The following is a 25,036-nucleotide window of genomic DNA, read 5'->3' as shown; positions in this document are numbered from 1 at the left end:
GAATAAGAGTCTGGTTTATAATTATTATTTTTTCCTGGTCATTATTGTTATTTTGCTTACACAATAAACTGTATTTAATTTAATTTAATTTGTTTAATTCATAGTTAACTAAATCTTCTGTCACAGGAAGGAAAGACTAAGAACGTTATTTGACACATTATTCTATATTTTACAGGGTTATTATAGTTAACTAAACCTAAAACCATAAAAAATCTTCATTACTTGAAATAAATGTTAACTGAAATAAAATAAATATATATAAAAATGTAAACTTATTTCATCTAGTTTCCAAGCTTTAGCTTAACCTGATGTACTAAAATAACTAAAACTTAAACTATATAGACATTTAAAAGACAAACACACAAAAAATTACTAAAACTTTTACCTAAAATTACAATGAAAGCAGAAAAACTAAAAATTAAATATAATAAATAAAAAAAAAAACTATTTAACAAAAACCTCAATGATAAGTGTATCAGTCCCTGACAAGCACTGAATTGAGCTCTCTTTCGTGTGTTTTTGCACTTGAACGGTCAAAAACCGTCCGCTTCGGCGAGTAAAGTTGTGAACATAAGCAGTTTAGAGAGTATATCAGTGTATTGGATCTGTGTATTGTTAGAGAAATGCTTGCTTAATGCATTTAACTAAATTAGATTTTAGTTGACTAAATCTACTGTAGATTTAGTCAACTAAAACTAGACCTGAACTAAAACGATTTCCGATGACTAAAATATGACTAAATGCAATCATAAACGTTAGCCTGTGTATGGCTCTGTTTGGCAAATATGGGATTTGCACAAAAGATTAACATGACGGCACGTTAGTCGATGACTCCACAGCAACTACGTAAATTTATCCACTATCCGTTCAGAAACGTCTAAAAGTTGTAACTTCTTCCCGAGTCTCTCCATCAGTGTCGACTCCGGTTTGAACAGTGTAAGGCTGAACACCGTCGTCATTTTGGCTGCGTGAGATTCTCCAGCTTTGTTGTTGTTGAGCTGTTAAAGCTCCGCCCTCTTCTGGAAAGCGGAGCTCATTTGCATTTAAAGGGACACACACAAAAACGGCGTGTTTTTGCTCACACCCAAATAGGGGCAAATTTGACAAGCTATAATAAATGATCTGTGGGGTATTTTGAGCTGAAAGGGGGATAAAAGGTCCCCTTTAAAGAAAAACCTTTTGCATGTTCAGAATACGAAACAAATTTTCGTTCATTTTCAAGAACCAATTTGTCCTCATCCTACAGTAAACACACCCACAATAACTGTTGAAGTGTTAGATTTAGTCAGGTATATCAAATCAAGCTTATCCCTCAGTATCCTTCCCTTGTTCAAACATGATAAATTCTGATGTGCTCCGACACTTTTTATTAGGCTCGTAGCCCAAAAAACACTCCCTGATGGTGAAATGCTCACCTGTTGAAAATCATCCAGGTAAGTGCAGTGCAGCTTTGAACTGCCGTTATATATTAATGAACCTACGTGGTGTAGAGCACATAACAGGTAGTTGGTGTGTTGCTTCTCCTGAGAGTGTGTGTGTCACTCCAGAGACCTGCTGAAACCCTGTTTTGCAACCTGGCTGAACAGGTTCTGCTGAAAGACAGATGAGGAGAGCGAGTGTGTCATATAATGTCATATTGGGGGGAAAGTGACTAGCTAAAGCTGAAAATCTCAGCACAGCAGATTATTGCTGATTCGCCGCTGCTCTCTGATCCTCTGATGCTCGGATCCTGTAGAATTCAGGTCATATGCAACTGAAGCAATAATCTGTGAGAGAACGATTCGTGTCATGCCTAAAAACACCTCGTAAATGTGGTAAAATCACTGTAATGCACGACTGTGAGTGACTTGCTTTATTAAGCATGAAGCAACAGTAATGTATGATGATATCATAGTCCGGCTCTCAGGGTGAACAGGAGGCGTTTTGGCTTCGTTCGTCTTGCTAGTTTCAAGGTCTGATTGCTGCAGCTCATGATTATGATGATGATGTCACCTCACCACAGTAGAGCACCAGACGAAATGACCTCATGAAATTCTTGAGTCGTATTGCATGCTTGAGTGCAAAAGGGAAGTTCAGCTCACAAGTGCCACCTAATATTCACACCCACTTCCTTTCTGAAAGCCCCTCTCTTCCTTGCCCTGGAACATTCTGTCCCCCTCACTGTGGTGCCTCACCAATAGGGGACGCCACACCCAATAAGACCACTTCATATGATGATTTGTGAGATTGATGTCAAAGCAATCCTTGATTATGATTTCACTTTTTTAGTTAGTGTGTAATGTTGCTGTTTGAGCATAAACAACATCTGCAAAGTAACAACACTCAAAATTCAGTGCAAAGGGAGAAGTTTTCTTTTACAGAAATTGCTTTTTAAGAACAGCTGGTAGGAATAAACTCCAGTTTTAACAATGTAAGGCTGAACACCGTTACTGACGATATTCAGTAATGCGAAATATCACAATAATAAATATGCATGATATTGTTATTGAATACTTTCCCCATCAACCGTATAAAAGACACAAAAGGTGCTGAATGAAAGTGCAGCAGAGGGCGCTGATGGAACAGCAGAAATGCAGCAGTTACCCCGGAAACCCTGCAAACAAAGCAACTAAAGTGAAGTTTTTAAAATGCTTCAAACAGCCATTCATTTTTTTTGTAATCTCAATGTTGTTTATTTTTATTTTTTGCGACCAAATTTACATGTTCTGGGTCTTATTCTTTATTTTATTTTATTTATTTTTTTATTTATTTTATTATTTTTCTTTTATTTTCTTCTTCTTTTTTCTTTCATTTCATTTTATTATTTATTTATTTATTTATTAGTTTTTATTTTATTTTATTTTTTACTTTATTTTGGCCAAATTTACGTGTTCTGTGTCTTTTTATTTTATTTTATTTTATTTTATTTTATTTTATTTTATTTTATTTTATTTTGGCCAAATTTTACATGTTCTGGGTCTTATTCTTTATTTTATTTTATTTTATTTTTTATTTTATTTTATTTATTTTTCTAAATTTTATTTTATTTATTTCATTTTATTATTTATTTATTTATTAGTTTTATTTTATATTATTATTGTACTTTATTTTGGCCAAATTTACGTGTTCTTATTGTTTTTATTTTATTTTATTTTATTTTATTTTGGCCAAAATTACATGTTCTGGGTCTTATTTTTTATTTTATTTTATTTTATTTTGAAATTGCTTTTTAAGAACGGCTGGTAGGAATAAACTCCAGTTTTAACAATGTAAGGCTGAACACCGTTACTGACGATATTCAGTAATTCGAAATATCACAATAATAAATATGCATGATATTGTTATTGAATACTTTCCCCATCAACCGTATAAAAGACACAAAAGGTGCTGAATGAAAGTGCACGTTCACTCTCTGACAGCAGAGGGCGCTGATGGAACAGCAGAAATGCAGCAGTTACCCCGGAAACCCTGCAAACAAAGCAACTAAAGTGAAGTTTTTAAAATGCTTCAAACAGCCATTCATTTTTTTGTAATCTCAATGTTGTTCATCTCAATCTCAGCACCAAATACTGAATAGTTAAAGACGTAATAGGCTATTTATTTTCAAACTTAAACATTTTTATATTTTAATCTGGACTACAACATGCCCTAATGATTAGAAATGTTCTGATTATTTGTTATTGTTCAGTAAAACTGAGACATACGGCTTCATTAGTTAACATTTTAATTCATAATGAAAAATACTTATAATTATTCTTAGTTAATATTAATTTCTTAGTTACTGTTTAATAACATTACTAAAATCAACAGAACTTATTTAATGGACCTGAGATAAAACTAACAATGATCAGTTGTATTTCTTAACTCACATTAACAAAAAATAATACTTTCTGTAACAAATGTAGCTGTTGATCAATCTTAGTTAATGCATTAAATAATGAGACCTTATTGTAAAGTGTTTCCTGTTGTTCTTTATAGCCTAAATCTTTCGCAACAATTTTACTTTATATATTTTTGGTGTATTGTATTATTGTATTTAAAAATTCAGAGTTCTTTTTGTTATTACAAAGAGTTCTTAATCCTGTTATAGTATGACAACACTTTTTTTTGCAACTTATTTCAATATTGTGATAATACCGTATACCGTGATAAAAGCTTCAGCAATTAATCGCAACATGAAAATTTGATACAGTCACATGCCTATTACTGACAATCCTCATTTTGGCTGCGTGAGATTCTCCAGCTTTGTTGTTGTTGAGCAACCGAAGTGCAAGCTGTTAAAGCTCCAAAAATAGGGGCATACCCAATATTAATGAACATAATTCACAATCTCAGCGTACGTAATGTATATAACTAGTCCCTCAGCATGTATCAGCAAATAGGAAATACGCTTACAATGGATGCCTTTCATGCAAAACTGTCAATAAAAGTTCAAATCCCACAGACAGGCATCGTGACAGGATGCTCTAAGACGACGTCACGATATAAATACCCAAATAGGGGCAAATTTGACAAGCTATAATAAATGATCTGTGGGGGATTTTGAGCTGAAACTTCACAGACACATTCTGGAGACTTGTATTACATCTTGAGAAAGGGACATTGTTTTAGTGCCCGTGAGGAAATAAGCTTATAAATCATACAGAATTGTCTTTTTTTGAAAATCAAAAATAGCAGAAAGTTTTCTGTGATGGGTAGGGTTAGTGTAAGGGGATAAAATATACAGTTTGTACAGTATAAAAGCTATTACATCTATGAAATGACCTCATAAAACATGGAAATCCAACATGTGACTGTGTGTGATCCCACAGCTGTAATCCTGCTGCGTTACACCGCTGCCACATCTTTAATCTCTATGATTTAGGAAAACACAGACTCAAAGTCTTAAGATTACACAACACAGGAAGACACAAATTATGATTATCAGCAGAAAGACGCTGCAAATGAAAATGAAAAAGAGCACCTTTAGGTCTTGTTTTCTGCTGATTTGGGGCATGTTGAATTGATCACACGTGTATCTGGTGTGTCTTCTGAAATAATTCAACATCTCACGGTTGAGAAGTCTTATGATTATTATAGTGTGTGTGATTTTAAAAAGCCTGTTTTTGGGTAAAAGTACTTAAATGGCAATAAATACAAAATGTTAATGAGCATAGGTAGTGTTATTGTGGTATTAAATCTCAGTGTTTTGTGCTCCTAGTCATGGCGGATCTGAGCTTGACCGATGCTCTGACCGACAGCGCTCCTCAGCCTGACGTGGAAAACATGGTGCAGAGGGATTTTATGGCCACGCTGGAGGCCGAGACCTTCGACGATCAGGTCGGAGAGACGGTTGGCAAGACGGACTTCATCCCACTGCTGGACAATGACGGGAAGGGTGAGTCTGATCTGTTGACGTTAAAAGGTTAACCAGTGAAAACATCAGGCATGAATGAAACATTTTATTGCATAATGCAATACTGTGATTATCTACTACCAAACGGTTTTATTTTATTTTATATTATTTTTTCATTTTATTTAATTTCATTTTTTTTTTAATTATTATTTTAGCCAAATTTACATGTTCTGAGTCTTATTCTTTTTCTTTTTTTTCTTTGTGTTTTGTGTATTTATTTATTTATTTATTTTTATTTTTTGCGACCAAATTTACATGTTCTGGGTCTTATTCTTTATTTTATTTTATTTTAATTTATTTTATTATTTTTCTTTTATTTTCTTCTTCTTTTTTTCCTATTATTTCATTTTATTATTTATTTATTTATTTATTTTTTATTTTATTTTATTTTTTATTTTACTTTATTTTGGCCAAATTTACGTGTTCTGTGTCTTTTTATTTTATTTTGGCCAAATTTTACATGTTCTGGGTCTTATTCTTTATTTTATTTTATTTTATTTTATTTTATTAAATTAATTTTTTTTTAAATTTTATTTTATTTCATTTTATTATTTATTTATTTATTAGTTTTATTTTATTTTATTTTATATTATTATTGTACTTTATTTTGGCCAAATGTACGTGTTCTTATTGTTTTTATTTTATTTTATTTTATTTTATTTTATTTTATTTTATTTTATTTTTTTATTTTGGCCAAAATTACATGTTCTGGGTCTTATTTTTTATTTTTTTATTTTATTTTATTTTACTTTTATTTTTATTTTATTTTGGCCAAAGATGTTCTGGGTCTTATTCTATTTTTATTCTATTTTATTTGATTTTATTTCATTTTATTATTTATTTATTTATTAGTTTTTATTTTATTTTATTTTATTATTTTATTTTATTTTATTTTGACCAAATTTACATGTTCTGGGTCTTTTTCTTTTTTTTTTCTTCTTTTGTTTTGGTGTGATCATTTAAGCACATTTTTTTTTTTTTTTTAATTTACTTTTTTTTTTTTTTTTTCTTTTAATGGAAGTAGTACAGCGTCTCTCTTCACAGGTTATGAATCATTTTCTCGAGATGAAGTATGTTTGCAAACGTGTCCCTCATATTTCAGTAACCTGTGATGATCATTGTATGTTGCTGTGTGAAATAAGCACTTCCTCTGGTTTTATTGGCCTGTGTGAATCTTTTGTGGGCGTCTGTCTCATTGATTTCCACGGGTTTGTTTACATTGAGCGGATTGTGTGCTTGTCAGGAATCTGCTGTCGGCTTTTGAGGATTTCCCCATTCAGGCGCCTCTAATTGTTGAGTGTGTGTGTGTGTGTGTGTGTGTGTGAACAGATCCAGGTACAGTTGTCAAGAACGGACAGCAGGAAGTCCAAGGGTCTCAGACCCCTGGTAAGAGATGTCTCAAATTTTCTCATCGCCCCGGTTTAGTTTCAGGTGTCGCTCCATTCATACCTTAGTTTGCTTGTTTTCTTTCATGCTCATTTTCAGTTCAGATCATTTGTTTTGGTGGACATGAAGCGGATCGTCTCAGTGGGTGTAGAGGAGACTAAAACCTTCATTATGAAGGTTTTAGTTTAGTTTTAATTGCATGTTTGTCCCGTTAGCAGTGAATTGAATAGCATCTGTCTTTATACTCTTCTCCTCAATCTGTTTTTTGACTGATCGTGATGTCGTCTTAGAGCATCCTGTCACATGATGCCTGTCTGTGGGATTTGAACTTTTATTGACAGTATGGCCTGTTTTGCATGAAAGTCATCCATTGTAAGCGTATTTCCTATTTGCTGATACATGCTAGTTATGTACATTACGTACGCTGAGATCGTGAATTATGTTCATTAATATAAAATCGTTAGTCCGATTTGATTAAACGTCCTTTAAAATGCTAAAATATGTCCCATTTCAATCAATTGCTGCTAATTCAAGACAGTAAATGGTGGTTTTAAGTTAATAAGTCTCGTTAATTAAACACAAATGCATGTAAATTGTTCATTAAATTAGTATTATGTGTAGTCACATTCATTTTGCAATGCAGCAACGTACTCAAGAACGGTTATGATCAAGATCTGTTGTTCTGTTTTGATTTTCGTCAATCCAAATAAGTCCAATCTGATGCTGAAAATACGGTTTATATGTTCCCTAAACTTTGCAATCTGATACACATATATTCATTTATTCTAAACTAAATATCAGCAAGGTATTATTGAATCCGATTTAGAAAGTAGTCTGATTCAAAGGTTAAGCTCTTCAGCACCCCTTCAATCATGTTTTAGTAATTAGTAATGAATTGCTTAGTTACATATAAACATATCCAATGACTATTAGTTTGCTTTTTGTTATCTGATCAACCCTTGTTATATTTCCATGCATGTCTTGATTATAGCCCAAACCGTCAGCGCTTTTTGCTCTTGTAGGTTCAGCGTTTGTCTTTTCCACACACGGGTATGGCAAGAAAAATTTCCACTCTGACATACAAGAGCAAAACGCTTCAGACTGTCATTGCATCTGATGCTCATCGTGAGCGTCCGTTCGTTGCTTCGTCTGGACGCTGGAGTCACTGCAGCTCACAAAATCTCCATCATGGACTCGAAATGATCAAAACTTTGCTGAAAACCTTTTTTTTTTACACAATCTGCTACAAGCATTCTGTCGTCTGATTGATAGTTTATACTTTTTTAGCAAGTAAAAGGCTTTTAGTATAATTATAAGAAAAGTCCCCCTTGTGAAATCTTTACTGATTTTATAAATATCATCTTACTAAGACATATTATTGGCAGATTTATAGTGGCGAATGATATTAAAAGGCATTTTATATACACTACCAGTCAAGTCTCTTATGTTCAGTAAAGCTGCATTTATTTCATAATAAATACAGAAAAAAATTGTAATATTGTGAAATATTATTACAATTTAAAATGATGGTTTTCTATTTTATTATACTTTAAAATATAATTTATATCCGGTGATCAAAGCTGAATTTTCAGCATCATTACTCCAGTCTTCAGTGTCACATGATCCTTCAGAAATCATTCTGATATGATGATTTATTATCAATGTTGGAAACAGTTTTGCTGCTTAATATTATTTTATAACCTGTGATACTTTTTCAGGATTCTTTGATGAATAAAAAGTAAAAAAATCAGCATTTATTCAAAATAGAAATCTTTTGTAACAATATACACTACCGTTCAAAAGTTTGGGGTCAGTATTTTTTATTCTTTTTTTTTTGAAAGAAATTTATACTTTTATTCAGATGTTAAATTGATAAAAAGTGATAGAAAAGATTTATATTTTGAGTAAATGCTTTACTTTTTAACCTTTTATTCATCAGTGAATCCTGAAAAAAGTATCGCAGGTTATAAAATAATATTAAGCAGCTCAACTGTTTCCAACATTGATAATAAATCATCATATCAGAATGATTTCTGAAGGATCATGTGACACTGAAGACTGGAGTAATGATGCTGAAAATTCAGCTTTGATCACAGGATATAAATTATATTTTAAAGTATATTAATATAAAAAAACATAATTTTAAATTGTAATAATATTTTACAATATTACAGTTTTTTTCTGTATTTATTATGAAATAAATGCAGCTTTAATGAGCATAAGAGACTTCATTCAAAAACATTAAAAACAGTAATGTTTCCAAACTTTAGACAGGTAGTGTATGTAGTCGCTCTACTGTCATAAAGATTGATTTACATTACAAGCATCAGAACTTCATCACTTTTTGTTCATTACAAAAATCAGCATCTGCACTAAATTGCATATTTTGCTCAGTTTGGGCCTCTGAATAAAATTGTCCTCTATATTCTCACTATATTAGACTATATTAGCCATAAAAGCCCGATGGATCAAATATGATACAAAAAATACATGCATATGCACACTAATTGTTTTAAGGACTGTTATCTACTGTCAGGCTTTACAGGGAAACACTAAACTGATGAAAGCAAAGCCCAGTATTTTGTTTAGTGTCGTTCTGTTGAATGTCCTGAAGATGGCGCTGCTGTGCTGAAATGATCTCCATGAAACATTCATCATGATTATGAAAAGTTTCTCTTTGCTGTTCTTGCAGGAAGTAAGTAGGGCAGTGAATATAGATCTGTGAGCTGCAGTGGACGCAGGTGTCCAGGGAATAGAGCCGCTCCGGATGTGTCTTCATTTCCTTATTAGTGTATTTGTGGGCTGTATGTGCTGCATGCTGCATGCAACTGGGCTGATCTGACAGATTGATTGACAGGTGTGAAGTACTAACCAGCGCTGTTGTTCTCTTCCCATCTGCTGTCTCTTTCTGCCCTGCGTCGTGTCTGTTTCCGCACTGTGTCTCGCTTCAGATGACTAGATCTTCTGCTCGTGGCTTCAGCTGCTTCCCGGCGCCGCCGCCTCTCGCTTTACACCGCTGAACCTTCTGGAAACCCGTTCCCGACTCCTCCTTCAAAACCCTCAGCACTGCGCCCTGCTTAAGGACTTGGGATGTGTTCAGAGATCGGGAACCTTAATTCCAAACCCTAGTGAGCTGCTTTGCTGTCTACATAGGCAGCTGTCTTCTGAGGGGCCGTTCACAGATTGATTTAACTATTGCAACATGCTGGCTGTGTTTAAATGCACGAACATGTACTACATGAACAGCTCTTGAGGCAGCAACATGTGATGCACACAGTTGACTCAGTCAAATTTGTTTTATTTTCCCCAAATTCTGTTTTTAATTTTTCTGGATTCCATTTTAATGGTTAAATTAAATACAATTTTAATGGGTAAATTAAATTGTAGTAATCAAATTATGTCTAGTTTAAGGAAATCATGAAGCTTATATAATTTAACAACAATTTATTAAAATATTAACAAAAATCACATTTATGAAATTAATTCTTTTCCCCAATTTTTTTATTTTTTTCCCCTCCTTTTTTTCTGGATTTTATTTTAATTTTATTTTTATATGATTTTATTTTATTTTAATAATCAAAATCATGTTTAATCAATTGAACTCATAAAACAAAAAAAACTGTTTTTAATTTATTTTATTTTTACATTTTTTATTATAATAATAGGGCCCTTGTCATTGAATTTAATAATTTAATATCAAATTTAAATAAAAAAAACGTCTAATCAGTTGAATTCATAAAACTACATCAAAAAAAGTTTAGTAATTTAACATTTTATTTTATTTTATTTTAATAATCAAAAAGCATATCTAATCAATTGAATTCAGAAAACAAAAAAAGTTTAATTTTTTTTTTTTTTTTTACTTTTTTTTATAATAATAGGGCCCTTGTCATTTACTTTAATAATTTAATATAAAAAAACAAAAAAAAAAGTCTAATCAATTGAATTCATAAAACAACAACAAAAAAAGTTTATTTTTACAATAATATAGCCCTATAAATTTTTTTTTTAGAAAATGTGTGAAAAGAAAAATTCCAAATCCATTTCCTTGATTTTATGATTTAATGATATTATCAAAAATGATGGTAATCAAATGAAGGCATAAAACATTATCAATTTAATTTACAATTGATTTTAATATTTTTTGATGCTAGTATTTTTCTAAAAGCATGATACTCAAAAAAAACAAACTAAAAACTGGGTAAAAAAAAATCTTTTATTAATATTTTTAAATAGAATTTCGCTTAATCCACCATCTTGGATGAGGTTTGTCACAAGGTATTCCTCATCCTAAATGAGGGAACTTAGAAGGCAGCACAATCATGTAACCTAACGTTTAGACCAGCCCTTGTGTTGGAGCACAATATGATGCCTTAAATACTGCCAATGTAGGAAGCTCACTAGGTTTTGAAACAGACGTACTCCGGCTCCTCTGCAACACATTAACCCTGTAAAGCCTGACACATGAAATAAGTCAGATAAATCACATTTTTTGAAATGTAACAGGTTATTAAACCTATAGATAAAGTATATAAAAAAATGCATATCTGTTTTTGTGTTGGCTTTTATGGCTCTCAAAGTCTGATATAGTGAGAATATGCAGGAAAAACAGCTCAGTAAAGGCTTTTCACAGCAAAAAGCAACCTTTTTACAATCGCACTAATGCTAAATAAAGTCTAAACTCTCAGTCAGACTCAGAAGGATTGTGTGCGACAGGATTTTCAGCAGATTAATCATTTAGAAATCTGTGTATCAAACATGACGCAGTTGGCTTTATAGGGTTAAAGAAACCTTTTCCTCTTCCTCTTCGGCAAAGTCATCTCAGGCTCACTGTACAGCTGCATCAGCGCGGCCGCGGGACGCTCCAAACAAACGCCACCGGAGGACGTCCCTCTGTGGGATCATGGGAAACGGGATCTTTTGAGGGAATGGTAGCTCAGAGTGAGAGTTGATATATCTGGTGATGACAGAATGCAGTCACACACGCCGATGCTTCTGTGTGTGTGTGTTTCAAACATCAGCCTCGGGATACACACACACACACACACACACACACACACACACACACACACACACACACACACACGCTCGATCTGTTTACTGTCAGGCCTTTCTGCTCATACAAACACATTTCACCAATTAAAGTCAACATGAAATGACAATTAGCCCTATTGACTTTGCTCATTTCTAGTCTCGTTGTAAATGATTTATCTGTGTGCATTATCCAAAAAAATAGTCTAAATGTACTTTATATTTTTGGCTGATGTCATCTAGGGTACTAGTTAATGTTAACCAGTAGTCAGATATGTGTTTAGTCATGCTGTTGTACAGCAAGTTATGCAACCTTTCCGAAATCTTGCTTGTAATTTAAAGTGATAAATGTTACGGAAATAATATCAAATAGAAAGTAGATCTCCCACAATCCATTGCAAATAAATGTTCAGCTAAGATAAACGTGCTACATGCAGTATTTTAATTAGTTGCATGATTCTGGATGAAATGAGATTTTATTTCTTTCAAATAGAAATCATGATTCTCCCACGGTTCTGAATAGACAACTAAACAAAATTGCATATAATTATCCTACTAGGAGACACAATATTAATTGCTGCAGTCTATTTAAAAATATTTAATTAATTTGATAAAATGGGTTTGATTTAATGACTCACTCATAACTACTTGTTTCATTACTGGATGAATCAATGTTTTTGAACAAATCTTTTGAATGAATCATTCAATGTCGAATACATTTTACGTCACTTTGGCACCTCCTAGTGCCGTAACGATGTAAGCGATACAACCGTTATTTGATCGTGATCTGTAGACATATTGATGTGCTTCGTTTGAGAAAGCTATCGCCATAAACACAGCTCACATGCAAACCGTCAAAATAAAAGTTCGATTTAACTTGACAGAAACATATTACTGTTGTACAGTAGAATTTAGATAAATTAATTTAACAATAAATTATTAAAATATATTTTTAAACAATAATCTCAGTGTTTCTTCCATGTTTTAATTTTAACAGTAAAGCTCTGTTGTGCAGCACATTGTTTGACAAAAAAGTTTAATTTCATGATTAAAAGATAAATTAAATGGTATGCGTTAATTTGATTGCCAGAAAAATTTAAATACACAACAGAACTTCTGAAAAAAAAATTTTTTTTTAATAAATATTGTTGTTTTTAAGAATTCAATTAATTAGACATGCTTTTTGATTATTAAAATGGAATTAAACCATTAAAATGGAATCCAGAAAACAGAATTTGGTAAAAAATACAATTTGAGGGGAAAGAATAAAACGTTTATCATAGGGCCCTAAAAAAAATATATATATTTTTTTTTTGTTAAACTTTTATTAAATTGTTGGTAAATTGGACAAGATTCATTATTTCAATTAATTAGACATGCTTTTTGATTACTAAAATTTAATTTAACCATTAAAATGGAGTCAAAAAATAAATAAAACGTAATCCAGAAAAATTAAAACGGAAAAAACGGAATTTGGAAAAAAATAAAACGGAATTTGGGAAAAAATAAAACTGATTTCATAGGGCCCTAATCAGCCTTTACAGCAGATTTAGTTAAAAACAACTGACCTAAATATGATTTTTATTTACAATAATTAATCCTAAAATTCAACATTAGTAGGCTGACTTACTTTTCACCATCAGTCGTGCACGCACTCGAGTTCTTGGCTAATTTTGTGAAATTAATTTACTGGAGAGTCGCTCTGAACGGATCTGTCTCGAGAACTGATGCAATACGATCAGTCCAATTCGCGAAAGAATTGTTGATGTGATTTGTGAACCGATTTAACGGGATGATTGAAAAGAATCAGTTCGTGCACGAATCGGACACTGCTTTTGCGTCTCTGAGCATGTGACGATTTCTTCATTTTGAAATAAGAAGTAACGATATTGTTTTATGAAATGTAGCGAACATAAAAATTACGATCTTATGCTTTGGAATGTAGTCAAGTAAAAGTTGACTCAAAATAAAAATACTCGAGTAAAGTAAAAAATACTGAGAAAGACTAACTAAAATAACTACTAAAAATGACACAAACGCAACAAAATCACTAAAATGAACTGAAATTAAAAGGTCACGTTAGTTAAAGCGTTAACTAACATTAACAATGAGAAGTACATTTGTTACAGTATTTATTAATGTTACTTAATGCCATTTAATAAATAGATCTGTTCATTCTTAGTTCATGTCAGCTCAGGTCCATTATGAAATATTAACAACTTTCGTTTTCAATAGTGTATCAGTAAATGTTGAAATTAACTAAGATTAATAAATGCTTTCGAAGTATTTGTCATTGTTAGTTCATGTTAACTAATGTAACTTAATCAAAATATGAAACTATAATGATACTAACGTAACACCTTTCAGTTTCACGCCGAAATGTCACATTCTAGAAGTAAAATGGTTTGTGGATGCAGTTTCATGTTGACTTTAATTCTGTTCTCGTCTAAATATCCTCAAGAGGCTTTATTTCTAGTGATGATCACAGTTTTGTTTATCATCATACAGCAGTCGCCCAAAGAGACGTGTTTACATCGTAAGATGCTTCGTGGACACAAACATGCACGTTTACACGCTTCGTCCTCGTGTCTGGCCATGTTAAAGCTCACTACTTTGTTGGAGACCTCAGCTGCCAAAGTTCATCACACACACACACACACACACACACACACACACACACACACACACACACACACACACACACACACACACACACACACACACACACACACACACACAGCCTGTCTCAGTCTCGGCAGCGTTTATATAAGAGCTACTAGCAGACTGTCTGTCTGAGGCCAGAAACGCTGGACATGAGCGACTGACGCAGATGCGATTGCTCAGCCAGATGACGATATTAATATAGGTAGCATTTTATCCAAATATTTTAAATAAAATTAGACATTAATTTGCACACTGTTTACTTAAATGGCAGTTTTCAGACGTGTTTGTTTCTTTCAGCTGATGTATTTCCTGTACACAACTCTCTTTCAGCTGTATGTTTGTTTTTAGTAAATGCATGTGTTATTAATGATTGTTTTTCTTGTCATCTACGTGTACTTGTTTTTCTGACCTGTACTAAACACTGTCTTATGAGGTCTTTTATTAAAAGGGCCGAAAATAACATGCATTATATTCATCTTCTGTCTGTGCATGCAAGAGTGCATTTTTAAAGGTGAAGTGTGTCATTTCTGCAACACTAGCAGTGCCAAACCAAATAATAATAATGGTTGAACCAATATTTTTATGCTTTGGTGCTGCAAATGCCGCAGAAATCACATGCTTCAGTCTTGGAGATTGATTTAAATTGCGTCTAAATCAGATCTGATTTCTTACAACATGACTGTTTGTCTTAAACAACACTGCTGTCGCTTCTTCCTCCAGTGACACATGCTCTGCTCTCAGACTGCTGTACTCTTTATTACTTCTTCTGATGTATCTGTAGGTTTTTGTAGTGTCCACACAGCTAATAAAGTTTTTATCGACTGTATCTGGCTGTCTAAACTGTTTTCAGTCTGTCTTTGTACTTTGAAATTTGTTACATCTTGACAAATGACTTGCACTGCTGAAGCATATTAATGATTTGGGGTTCAAACAGCACCCCATTCACTTCCACTGTATGATCAAAGGCATTTTTAAACAGAAGAAGGAAGGTCATGAGGGTGAGTAAATAATGACAGTATGTGAACTCACCATCATACTTACAGAAATGAACTTTACTAGTCTTCGTCATTGCGATGGCGTGACTTCGGTATCCGTGTGTGTTTGGGCGTCGTCTCTGCGGCAGTGTGTCCTGCGGGAGCTCTATGTGGGTCAGCCTGGCCTACTTGAGTCTGTTTTAGCGCTGGACGGCCCCGCAGCAGATGTGCTCAATCTGGAGTCGTTGTGTCCCTCATTCTCCAGAGGACGGGAACCTCTGTTGAGTCCGTCTCTCATCCAGCTGTGGCCATTACACCATCAATCACTCGCTTTCTGTCAGAAAGACACTTTTTAATGTTTTGTCAGCTGGACGTGATGCTGACAACAAGGTGTTGAAGGATTGTATATTATATGTACAGTATATAATTTTCAGCATCATTACTCCAGTCTTCAGTGTCACATGATCCTTCAGAAATCATTCTAATATGATGATTTGCTGCTCAAGAAACATTTCTGATTATTATCAATGTTGAAAACTGTTCATATTTTAGTGGAAACGTTGATTTTTTTTTTTTTAGGATTCTTTGAATAGAAAGTTCTAAAGAACAGAATTTGTTTGAAATAGAATCTTTTGTAACATTATAAATGTCTTTACTGTCACTTTTGATCAGTTTAATGCATCCTTGATTAACTCAGACGTTTGAATAGGTAGGTGTGTACTAGGGGTGTAACGATACGCTCAGGTCACGATACGGTACGTATCTCGATACGGAGTTCACGATACGATACGTATCACGATATTTTGAACAAAATGAAACTGAAATTCAAACAAGATTTATTAAGAAAACATGAACAAATTTCAATAATTTTCCTTGTTGTACATACAAGATCACATTCCAATAAAATAAATAAATATAAAATTTTAATAAAAACCTTCTGTATTCAAATTAACAGTTGAATAGGGCTGTCTGTCACTGAAAAAGAAAGTTAAATTTAACATGAACTTAGAATTATGAATAGGGGCCGTTCACATATCGCGTCTAAAAACGCGTGGAAGGCGCGGCCGCACCGCTTCTCCTTCTTTCCAAAGCGCTTGCGCTCCCGTGGCGTCGGTCGTTGCTATGCAACCATGAACTGAGCTCTCCAAGAGGATCAGGATGTTTCTGCAAAGGATAAATGATTTCTAGCCCTTGCATTAGTTTTACTACGAGATATATTGATGGAGATAAGATATAAAAACCACCATGTACAGCTATGATCAGCTGTTCGGCTGAGCTTTTGATGTTTTGTTACGGAAAGGCCATAGCTGATCGGTTGATTCTTGTCACACGACCTGCGGTGCGCTTGCGGCATTCTGTGAAGTTGAGAATTGCATGCGCGTCGCGACCGCGTTGATTCCATTATGAGCGCGCCTGCCGCCCGGCTACATTTGAAAATAATAACTGACTTGCACGCGGAAAAGACGCAATATGTGAACGGCCCCACAGAACTTCTTAAAGCAAAGCATTGCATCGTCTTTTGCTTTTCTGTGAGCACAGCTGTTGCTGTGCACTGCGGTGAAAGAAAGCCACGACTTTTCTCACGTGACCATGCAAGAGACTGACATGAGAAACGTTTAAACCTGCTTGCAAGATTCAATGTGTGCCCGAAACACTTACTGAACTAGAGAGCTGATTGAGACACACCATCTACGATAAATCGTTACACCCCTAATACTTATAGTAATTTAAAAATGTAGTAGCATTGGATCTGGACAGGAAGGATAACTCTGGGAGTTGGAAGGGGTGTGTCGCGATTCTGCCTTCTCACATCGCGATACAGGTTCGTGGACCTGCGTATCGCGATTTCGGTTTCATATCGCATATCGTTACAGCCCTAGTGTGTAGTATTTTATTATATTTTGTATTTTATATTTATTATTACGTTTATTTAAAAATATAAATATAAGGCATAGAATATTTTATATAAAAAAATATAATATTCATTTATACACAATATATGTGAATAATACAGTAGTTTTTTTGTTTTTTCTTTTTTTACAGAGAGCTTTTACTGATTAAGTTTAAATATAATTACAAACTTTCATCAAACATTTGTCTTTTTCTTAATAATTTTTTACTGACCCCGATATTTTATAGTATTTTATTATATTTTATACAACGGTTCTTTTTGGTTCTCCAATCTGATTGGCTGAGAGCCGTGCGATTTTTGTTCTCCCAGTATCAGCACTGGAACCGTTTTACCATTTGTATCACTCCGTTTGCGGCGACTCTCAAATCTACCATATTTTGTATAAATACTACTGTTGTTTTGTCACAAAATGTAGTTTAAAGAGTTTTTAGGCCAGAATGTAGTTATTTAGACCTCAAATATGTGAGTCAATTTTTACTATTTGTTTTGACGTTTTCGCAGACGTTAGCTCCAGGCCATCAGCGGCTGTTCACAGTGCTCGTGTACCCGCCGAGAACAGCTTCATCTCGACCAGTGCTTCGGGTATTTGCCAGCTGGCTCTTATGTAGATAGTGTTTACAAATATAATTAATTTGGGGTAATCAAACGGGCAATCTTTGGTCTTATTAATCTATTACTTGTTTCTGAGCAAAACTATTTGGGTTAAGGACAAGGCTCGAAATTGCGACGCATATGCTCCCTAAATTTAACGTTTGCGACCTCAAAATATTTTTTGGGAGCATTTGTGCGAGTGCAGATAATTGTTGAGGTGCGACCTGTTTTAATTTCTCTACAGAACGTTCGCTAATTACTGCACAGTATGTGCCAGCTGTGAGCTGATGCAGTAACCAGTCCATCGTTCTGTCACACAACCAATTAAACTTCATCTTTAGGTTCTTAAATTTAAAGCAGATTTTAGTTTGGTTAATATCAGTCATTCACTCCGCTGTCACGTGACAGGGAGCTAACTGTCACGCAAAATATAAAGAGCTGAAGAGATAAGATGAAAAGAACACTGTACACAGGGCTCGCCATTAACACTTGAGTTTTTATATTTATAACATATGATACAGTTAAGCAACATTACATGACCAAGAGTAGGCCTACAGTTTTCCTGAATAAAACCATCACAATTGAAAATGTAACACTGGTTTCATACAACAGTTCAATAAACCGTAAAAAGTAGTTAAAATTAAATCACTTACATTTTAGATGCAATATTATCTGTTTTTGTTCTGTTTCAGCAGCGAAAATAGTTCCAAACAAAGATCGCAGCAGAACAATCGCATATTTCATGACAACACAATCGTGATTCAGCGTTTAAACTAATCGGTTGAGTAAAATTCAATGACCCATTCATCAACAACTGTATCATTCTTGAATGAATCATCCGTTTGAATGAATCGTTTGAATGAATGACTCAATGACTCACTCCTAAAGATGGTCACCTGCCGCCACCTACTGGCGGTTTAGTTTCATGTTTAAAAGTATCAGTCTTTCAAACATTTCTTATTTGTATATTCAAAAAAAATTAAAACAATCTCATAACATTATTTAATTTCGTTGTAATTTTTCAGTGTAAATTGTTTAATTTGACTGATAACAGCTCTATAGTGTCTTATGATTCTAATTAAATTTACTGATCAAATTTAAGAATTTAAAATGAAAGATTAGAGGAAAAAGCCCTTTATGAAGGTAAAAACAAATGCCCTTGGAATAAATATCACACATGTGCCGATTTAAATGTCAAAGCTGAGTGAACACTTATTGCTTCAGAATAAATTATATATAAAACAAGAATCCTATTTTTTCCAGACAAACAACATTTTTATTCGGATAAGCGAATGACAAGGCTTTTTAGTTGTGGTGCTCCTAACTTTTTGAAGTTGGGAGCACCAGTGCTACCGAGTAAAAAAGTTAATTTCGTGCCCTGGTTAAGGGGAAAATTAAATTTCATAACTTTATATTTAGTCTATATATAACTTAAATCCTGTACTGAAGCGCTACTTTTATACGTTTGACTGAATAGTTTGCTTGTGTTTGTCTTTTATAATGGCTATTGTTGTTAGTTTAAATATTGTTCAATAAATAATAATTTATATCAATGATATATGCTGTATTTGGTATTAAGAAAGGGTCTGTCAATAGTATCAGTGAAAGTTAAATTATCACACCATTAGATGGTGGCAAAGAACCATAGACTGAGCAAGGAAGTTGTTTTAGCGCTGTGGGAAATCCCCGTAACTTTTAAAAGGACAAAGACAAAGATGTCACGTAATGTAATACTCTACATAATGAACATTCCTCTTACTTTCCTGAAAAAAGTAAAAGATGACCCATTTAAAGTGTTGGTTCAACCAAAAATGACACTTCTGTTATTTACTCACCCTCAAGTTGTTCCAAAAAAGATATTTTGAAGAATGTCTGTAATCAAACAGTTGATGGACCCCATTGACTTCCATAGTGTGGGGGAAAAAAAATACTATGGAAGTCAATGGGGTCCATCATCTGTTTGGTTATTCTGGGTGAACTATCCCTTTAAAAGTAAATCTTCTGTCTTGTTTGTGGCCGTTTGTTGACCCTGCTCCTGTAGTTGTGCTGTAATATGTTCGTAAAGCCCTTCAGCTTTGGCGTCCTCGTCCCCTGATCGTCTCGTTCTCGTCTCGTCTCGTTCCGCAGCTCTTAATTCTGCATTAGTTATTTTCGTAGAGTCTAATCTGAACTAACGGTCAGTTTTGAGGATGTTTCTCTCTACCGATGAAGCAGCCGTTTCCCATAATCCCTGTCTGCAGAGGTGCTTTTCCTCATTCTTAGGATTGGTCTTTTAGAGATTTGTGCTGTATTTTGAATCGTTTGTAAGCCGTTAGCATTGCATAAGCGCTCAAATCCTGAGGATAAGCGTAAAAAAGATCAAGGGAGCAGCAGTTTTGGGCCTCCTGCGGTGGAGACACACTAATGGAGTGGACGGGGTCGATCAGGAGCCGGTCTGAGGTCAGACTGAGGACACACTCCTCCTCGTCTTCATCTTTACCCTGTTTACTCTCCTCGCTCTGTGTTTCTTGCATTTTTGACGCTGGTGCGTGAACAGATCATGAAAACAGGATTTCCCTCCGTCCTTTTCTTCCTCTAACCCCCCCTTCTTTTTCTCTTCTTCCTCCTCTTCTTGTTTTCGTTATGGTAGTTCTTTGTTGTGTTCTTCATCTTGTTGTTGTTGTTATTCGTCTTTCTCCTTTTTCTTTATCGTCTTTCTTCCCTTTCCTCATTTTCTTCATGTTCTTCTTTGTTGTTCTTCTTCTTCCTTTTCCCCTTCCCCTTCCTCTTTTTTTGTCTTCCTCTTCTTCCTCCTCCTCTCTCTTTCCCTTCCTCCTCCTCCTTCTTCTTGTGCTTGTTCTTCCTCTTCTTCCTCCTCTTCTTTCTCTTTCCCTTCCTCCTCCTCCTTGTTCTTGTTCTTCCTCTTCTTCCTATTTCTTCTTCCTCTTCCTTTTCCCCTTCCTCTTTTTTCTTCCTCCTCTTCACCTTCCTCCTTCTTCTTCCTCTTCTTCTTCCTCTTCTTCCTCCTCTTCCTTCTTCCTCTTCCTTCTTCTGCATCTTCTTCCTCTTCCTCCCCCTCTTCCTCTTCTTCCTCTTCTTCTTCTTCTTCTTCTTCTTCTTCTTCTTCTTCTTCATCTCCCTCATCTTTTTACTTTTCTTCCTCATCTTCTTTCTCTTTCTCTTCCCCTTCCACCTTCTTCCTCTTCCTCTTCTTTGTCCTCTTCCACCTTCTTCCTCTTCCTCCTTTTCTTCTTCATCTTCTCCTTCTTCTTCTTCGTCTTTCTCTTCTTCCTATTCTTCCTTTCTCCTTCCCCTTCCTCCTCCTTCTTCCTCTTCCTTTTCCACTTCTTTTGTCTTCTTCATCCTCTTCATCCTCTTCATCATCTTCTTGCTCTTCTTCCTCCTCTTCCTTCTTCTTCTTCTTCTTCCTCTTCCTCCTTCTTCTGCATTTTCTTCCTCTTCTTCTTCATCTTCTTCTTCTTCATCTTCTTCATCTTCATCTCCCTCATCTTTTTCCTTTTTCTTCCTCATCTTCTTTCTCTCTCTTCCCCTTCCTCCTTCTTCCTCTTCCTCTTCTTTGTCCTCTTCCACCTTCTTCCTCTTCCTCCTCCTCTTCTCCTTCTCCTTCTTCTTCTTCTTTGTCTTTCTCTTCTTCCTATTCTTCCTTTCTCCTTCTCCTTCCACTTCCTCCTCCTCCTTCTTCCTCTTCCTTTTCCACTTCTTTTGTCTTCTTCTTTTTCTTCCTCCTCTTCTTCTTCATCCTCTTCATCTTCTTCTTCTTGCTCTTCTTCCTATTCTTCTTCCTCCTCATCTCCTCTCTTTTTCTTCTGCATCCTCTCATCTTGTTTTGTTTATTTCTCCTCCTTCCTCTTTATTGTTTGTGGAGATGATTCTCATGGTGTGAGGGGTGTATTAGCGTTCTGACAGATTTCAACAATAATTTAAGACATTTCACTCGTCCTGCTGAGAGCAAATGTTCCCTTTATCATGCATAATATGCAGTTCTTCATCTTTATGTGAAGACTAATAGTTTCATGCAATAAAAGGTGATTGTTTAGTCTGATATTTGATGAATATCTGTCAGATATCCTGTTGTAAGGATGCACTTTACATCCATATATGTTAATTGGATGAGTACACATGACCTTGAACCAGCGTAATGATGTCCTCCTTAAAACCAACTAGTCGTTTGTATAAATTAGTTTGGGCTTATTTTGCACATCCATATTAAGTGTCAGATAGACCGTTTCTGGTGCAAGACACCTTGTCAATCATGATTAATGAAGGGTAAAATAAATAAATACTATTAAAATGAAGAACATGGCCCTTCTAATTCATCATTCATGGATAACTCTATAGTTTTGTTTTCTTGGCAACAGTCCTACAGTATTATCACATTTATCACAGTATTAAATGCAGACACGGATCCCTCTATCAGTGCTTTGACACATTCGGTGCATTTGTCCGAGGTGTTGTGAGCTATAAAAAATAAGATCCGGTGGCAAACATGGATAGAAAGTCATCCGTGAGGTCACACGGACTCTGTCATTGCACTGCTTCCTCTGGCAAATGTGTCATGAGATGCGGATCGTTTGCCCAGCGTTTCAACACGCTGCCTGCGTCCTCATTGGCAAAGTCGTAAAAATAGACGTGGTCTGTGCGGCCCATGGGAGCTTTGGAGGCGCACAGACACAGAAATGGGAAGAGAGACAGAATCGCTGTCCGCAAATGTATATCAGAACGATACTGGGGGTGAAGGTAAGATTGAAGGTCACTTGGGGCAGAGACATCCAAAAAACCCAGAACCAAATCTTTTGCGACATTATAAATGTCTCTTTTGATTAATTTAATGCATCCTTGTGGAATAAAAGTATGATTTTCTTTGAAAAAAATCTCACTGATAAAAAAACAAACAAAAAAACATGTTTTTTTTACCTTTTTAGTCCCCCTGGTCACTGTGAAATTAGCAGCATAAACATTCAGTTAATCTTTTTTTGCATTCCATGAAGTAAAGAAAGAAACTCATACTGGCTTGGAAAGAACACAAGGATTGCTAAATGAACAACAGAGATTTAATTTTTGGGTGAACTATCCCTTTAAGGAAGAAGCAGGTCATCTGATTCTGTGTACAGCAGGGTTATTATAGTTTACTTAATCTAAAACCATATATTTTTAAATTGAAATGACTGTTAACCGAAATAAAATACAAAAACAAAATAAATTTGATAAACCTGACCATGTTATATTTCAAATCTGAAATGTTGAAATGTTTTTCAAGATCATGTCATGTGTTTTTTATTTTGAGAAGACTCTAAAATGCTGATGTTCATCGTCATCTTCTAAGCATCCATTCACTGTATTCACTGTCTCTATTGTTTTGTGGTGCAAACTGCATTCAGTTTCAGACACATTCACACCTCTCCGGCCCTAATTCATTTCTTTTGTCTTAATTTTAATTACTGACGACTTTCTATTCACACTGTTTTAATCCCTCATTTCTTTGATCAAACCTCCCACTTCACCTTCTTTGAAACTGTATCAAATGCCCTCCTTAAAACATTTCAGTGAGCTTTGCTATTAAAAATGATTCATAAAAATAACATATTTGCTTAGCTAGGTGGCTAGTTGGCTAGCTAGCATGTTATCTTAGCACACCATCAATACACAACAATTTATGGGATTAAAACCATGTTTTTGCTCCAGACTTACTTTTAATGTAAGTTGAGTGTCTTAAATAACCTTCTGATACCTGATATCTGGACACCTGACCTGCGTCTAAACACTTCTGTTCGATTCCACTCGTGATTTCAAGCCACCACAAAGCGAGGGTGACGTTGACCACAGAGGTCGCGTTTTATGTTGTATTATGAAACGGGATGTGCCTGTATTTGCTTGCATTAAAACTCACATCTATTTTATTGAGTTGGAAACTTATATTGGTAAAAGCAAGCATTCAGGAGCATAGAAACCGGTTTTCAACCTCTGATTTTTATAAATAAAACCACTTCTCTACTGCAACAAAGTGATCATTTAGCTGTTTTTGTAATTTAACCCACCGCTTGATACTCCAAATAACACTAGATTATGATGCATATTCAATACCCCAGATCATCCGTACTGATATTGAGGCTAATAATGTGTCTGTGTGTGAGATTTGCCCCATGACTGACTTGATTTTAGCTCAAGAGCACAGACAGTGTGTAAACCGAACTGAACCCCCCTCTAACCCGGAGACCGCATCCCACCCGGAGGTCCGGACCGGGTTCGTGGTGCCTACAGTGCCGCTGTGACTTTGCTTCCGTACTGTCACGTCTTTTCAGCGTCATCCGCTCTGAGCCGCCGGGTTTGTGGCAGGGTGCCGCGTCCAGAACCGCCACTTCGGATCAGGCTGCCGGCCTGGATTGAGTCAGGAGGTTCCTCACCCAGACGGGACCATGAGTTCACAGCGTGCCAGTCAGAGACGCGACTCAGGCCCGAGCCGCCGGAGCTCTGCGCTTTAAACCGAGTTAGGCTGCGTGTGATGTATGAGAGTCTGTGTTGGCGCTGGTGTGTTGTGTGTTTGAAATGGGGCAGGTGAGTTGAAGGCACGGATTTATAATCTTTAATCAACAGACGTATCATTTTCTGTCCGGTTTACAGGCAGCGTGAGTCCACTGACGTCGTGGAAAGAGACACAAGGGGACGTACGACCACATCAGACTGACCAGCAGACGTTTGGGACAGACCTACTATCAGGTGAGTTCGGTTTCAGCGTTACTCAAAGTCTAGTTCACAATGCAGATTATTCTGCTCCAGATTCACCCACTTAAACGGCAAGAGACTGGCCAAGCAAAACTTGTTTTATCTAACTTTTAAGGATGGTTTTATCTCGTGAAATAGATTATACAGCAATAATATGTGACCAGGATCCTTCATTGACATGTGATGGATATCTCGTTTACTTGCTGCAACAAAACTCTTTAGAAGATTTGATGACATTAAGCTCACAATCTTTGGCAAATCTGGTGTTCAAGTTCTTACTAAGTAGTGATCATTGTGTCTGCCTAGTAATATGACTTTGTTTCCATATGAAATCCACTTCCAAAAGTTGTGTAAAGTCAGCCAGTCAGATTAGCGACTGCCAGA

At 35.1% G+C, this 25,036-nt stretch overlaps 1 protein-coding gene across 1 annotated transcript in view; it reads left to right on the top strand.

Moving 5' to 3' along the window:
* LOC125258154 (microtubule-associated protein 4-like) overlaps positions 1-25,036 on the top strand; it is an 88,759-nt gene that overhangs the window by 14,314 nt on the left and 49,409 nt on the right. The window contains 3 exon segments of the mRNA XM_048175021.1: positions 5,177-5,356; positions 6,704-6,760; positions 24,551-24,646. Of these exon segments, the coding sequence (XP_048030978.1) occupies positions 5,182-5,356; positions 6,704-6,760; positions 24,551-24,646 (328 nt within the window). The 5' untranslated portion in view covers positions 5,177-5,181.

This window comes from Megalobrama amblycephala, linkage group LG22, assembly GCF_018812025.1.
Source record: "Megalobrama amblycephala isolate DHTTF-2021 linkage group LG22, ASM1881202v1, whole genome shotgun sequence".
Classification (NCBI taxonomy): Eukaryota; Metazoa; Chordata; class Actinopteri; order Cypriniformes; family Xenocyprididae; genus Megalobrama; species Megalobrama amblycephala.
Note: the sequence above shows the minus strand (reverse complement) of the source record. Positions and strands in the feature narration are given on the sequence as shown.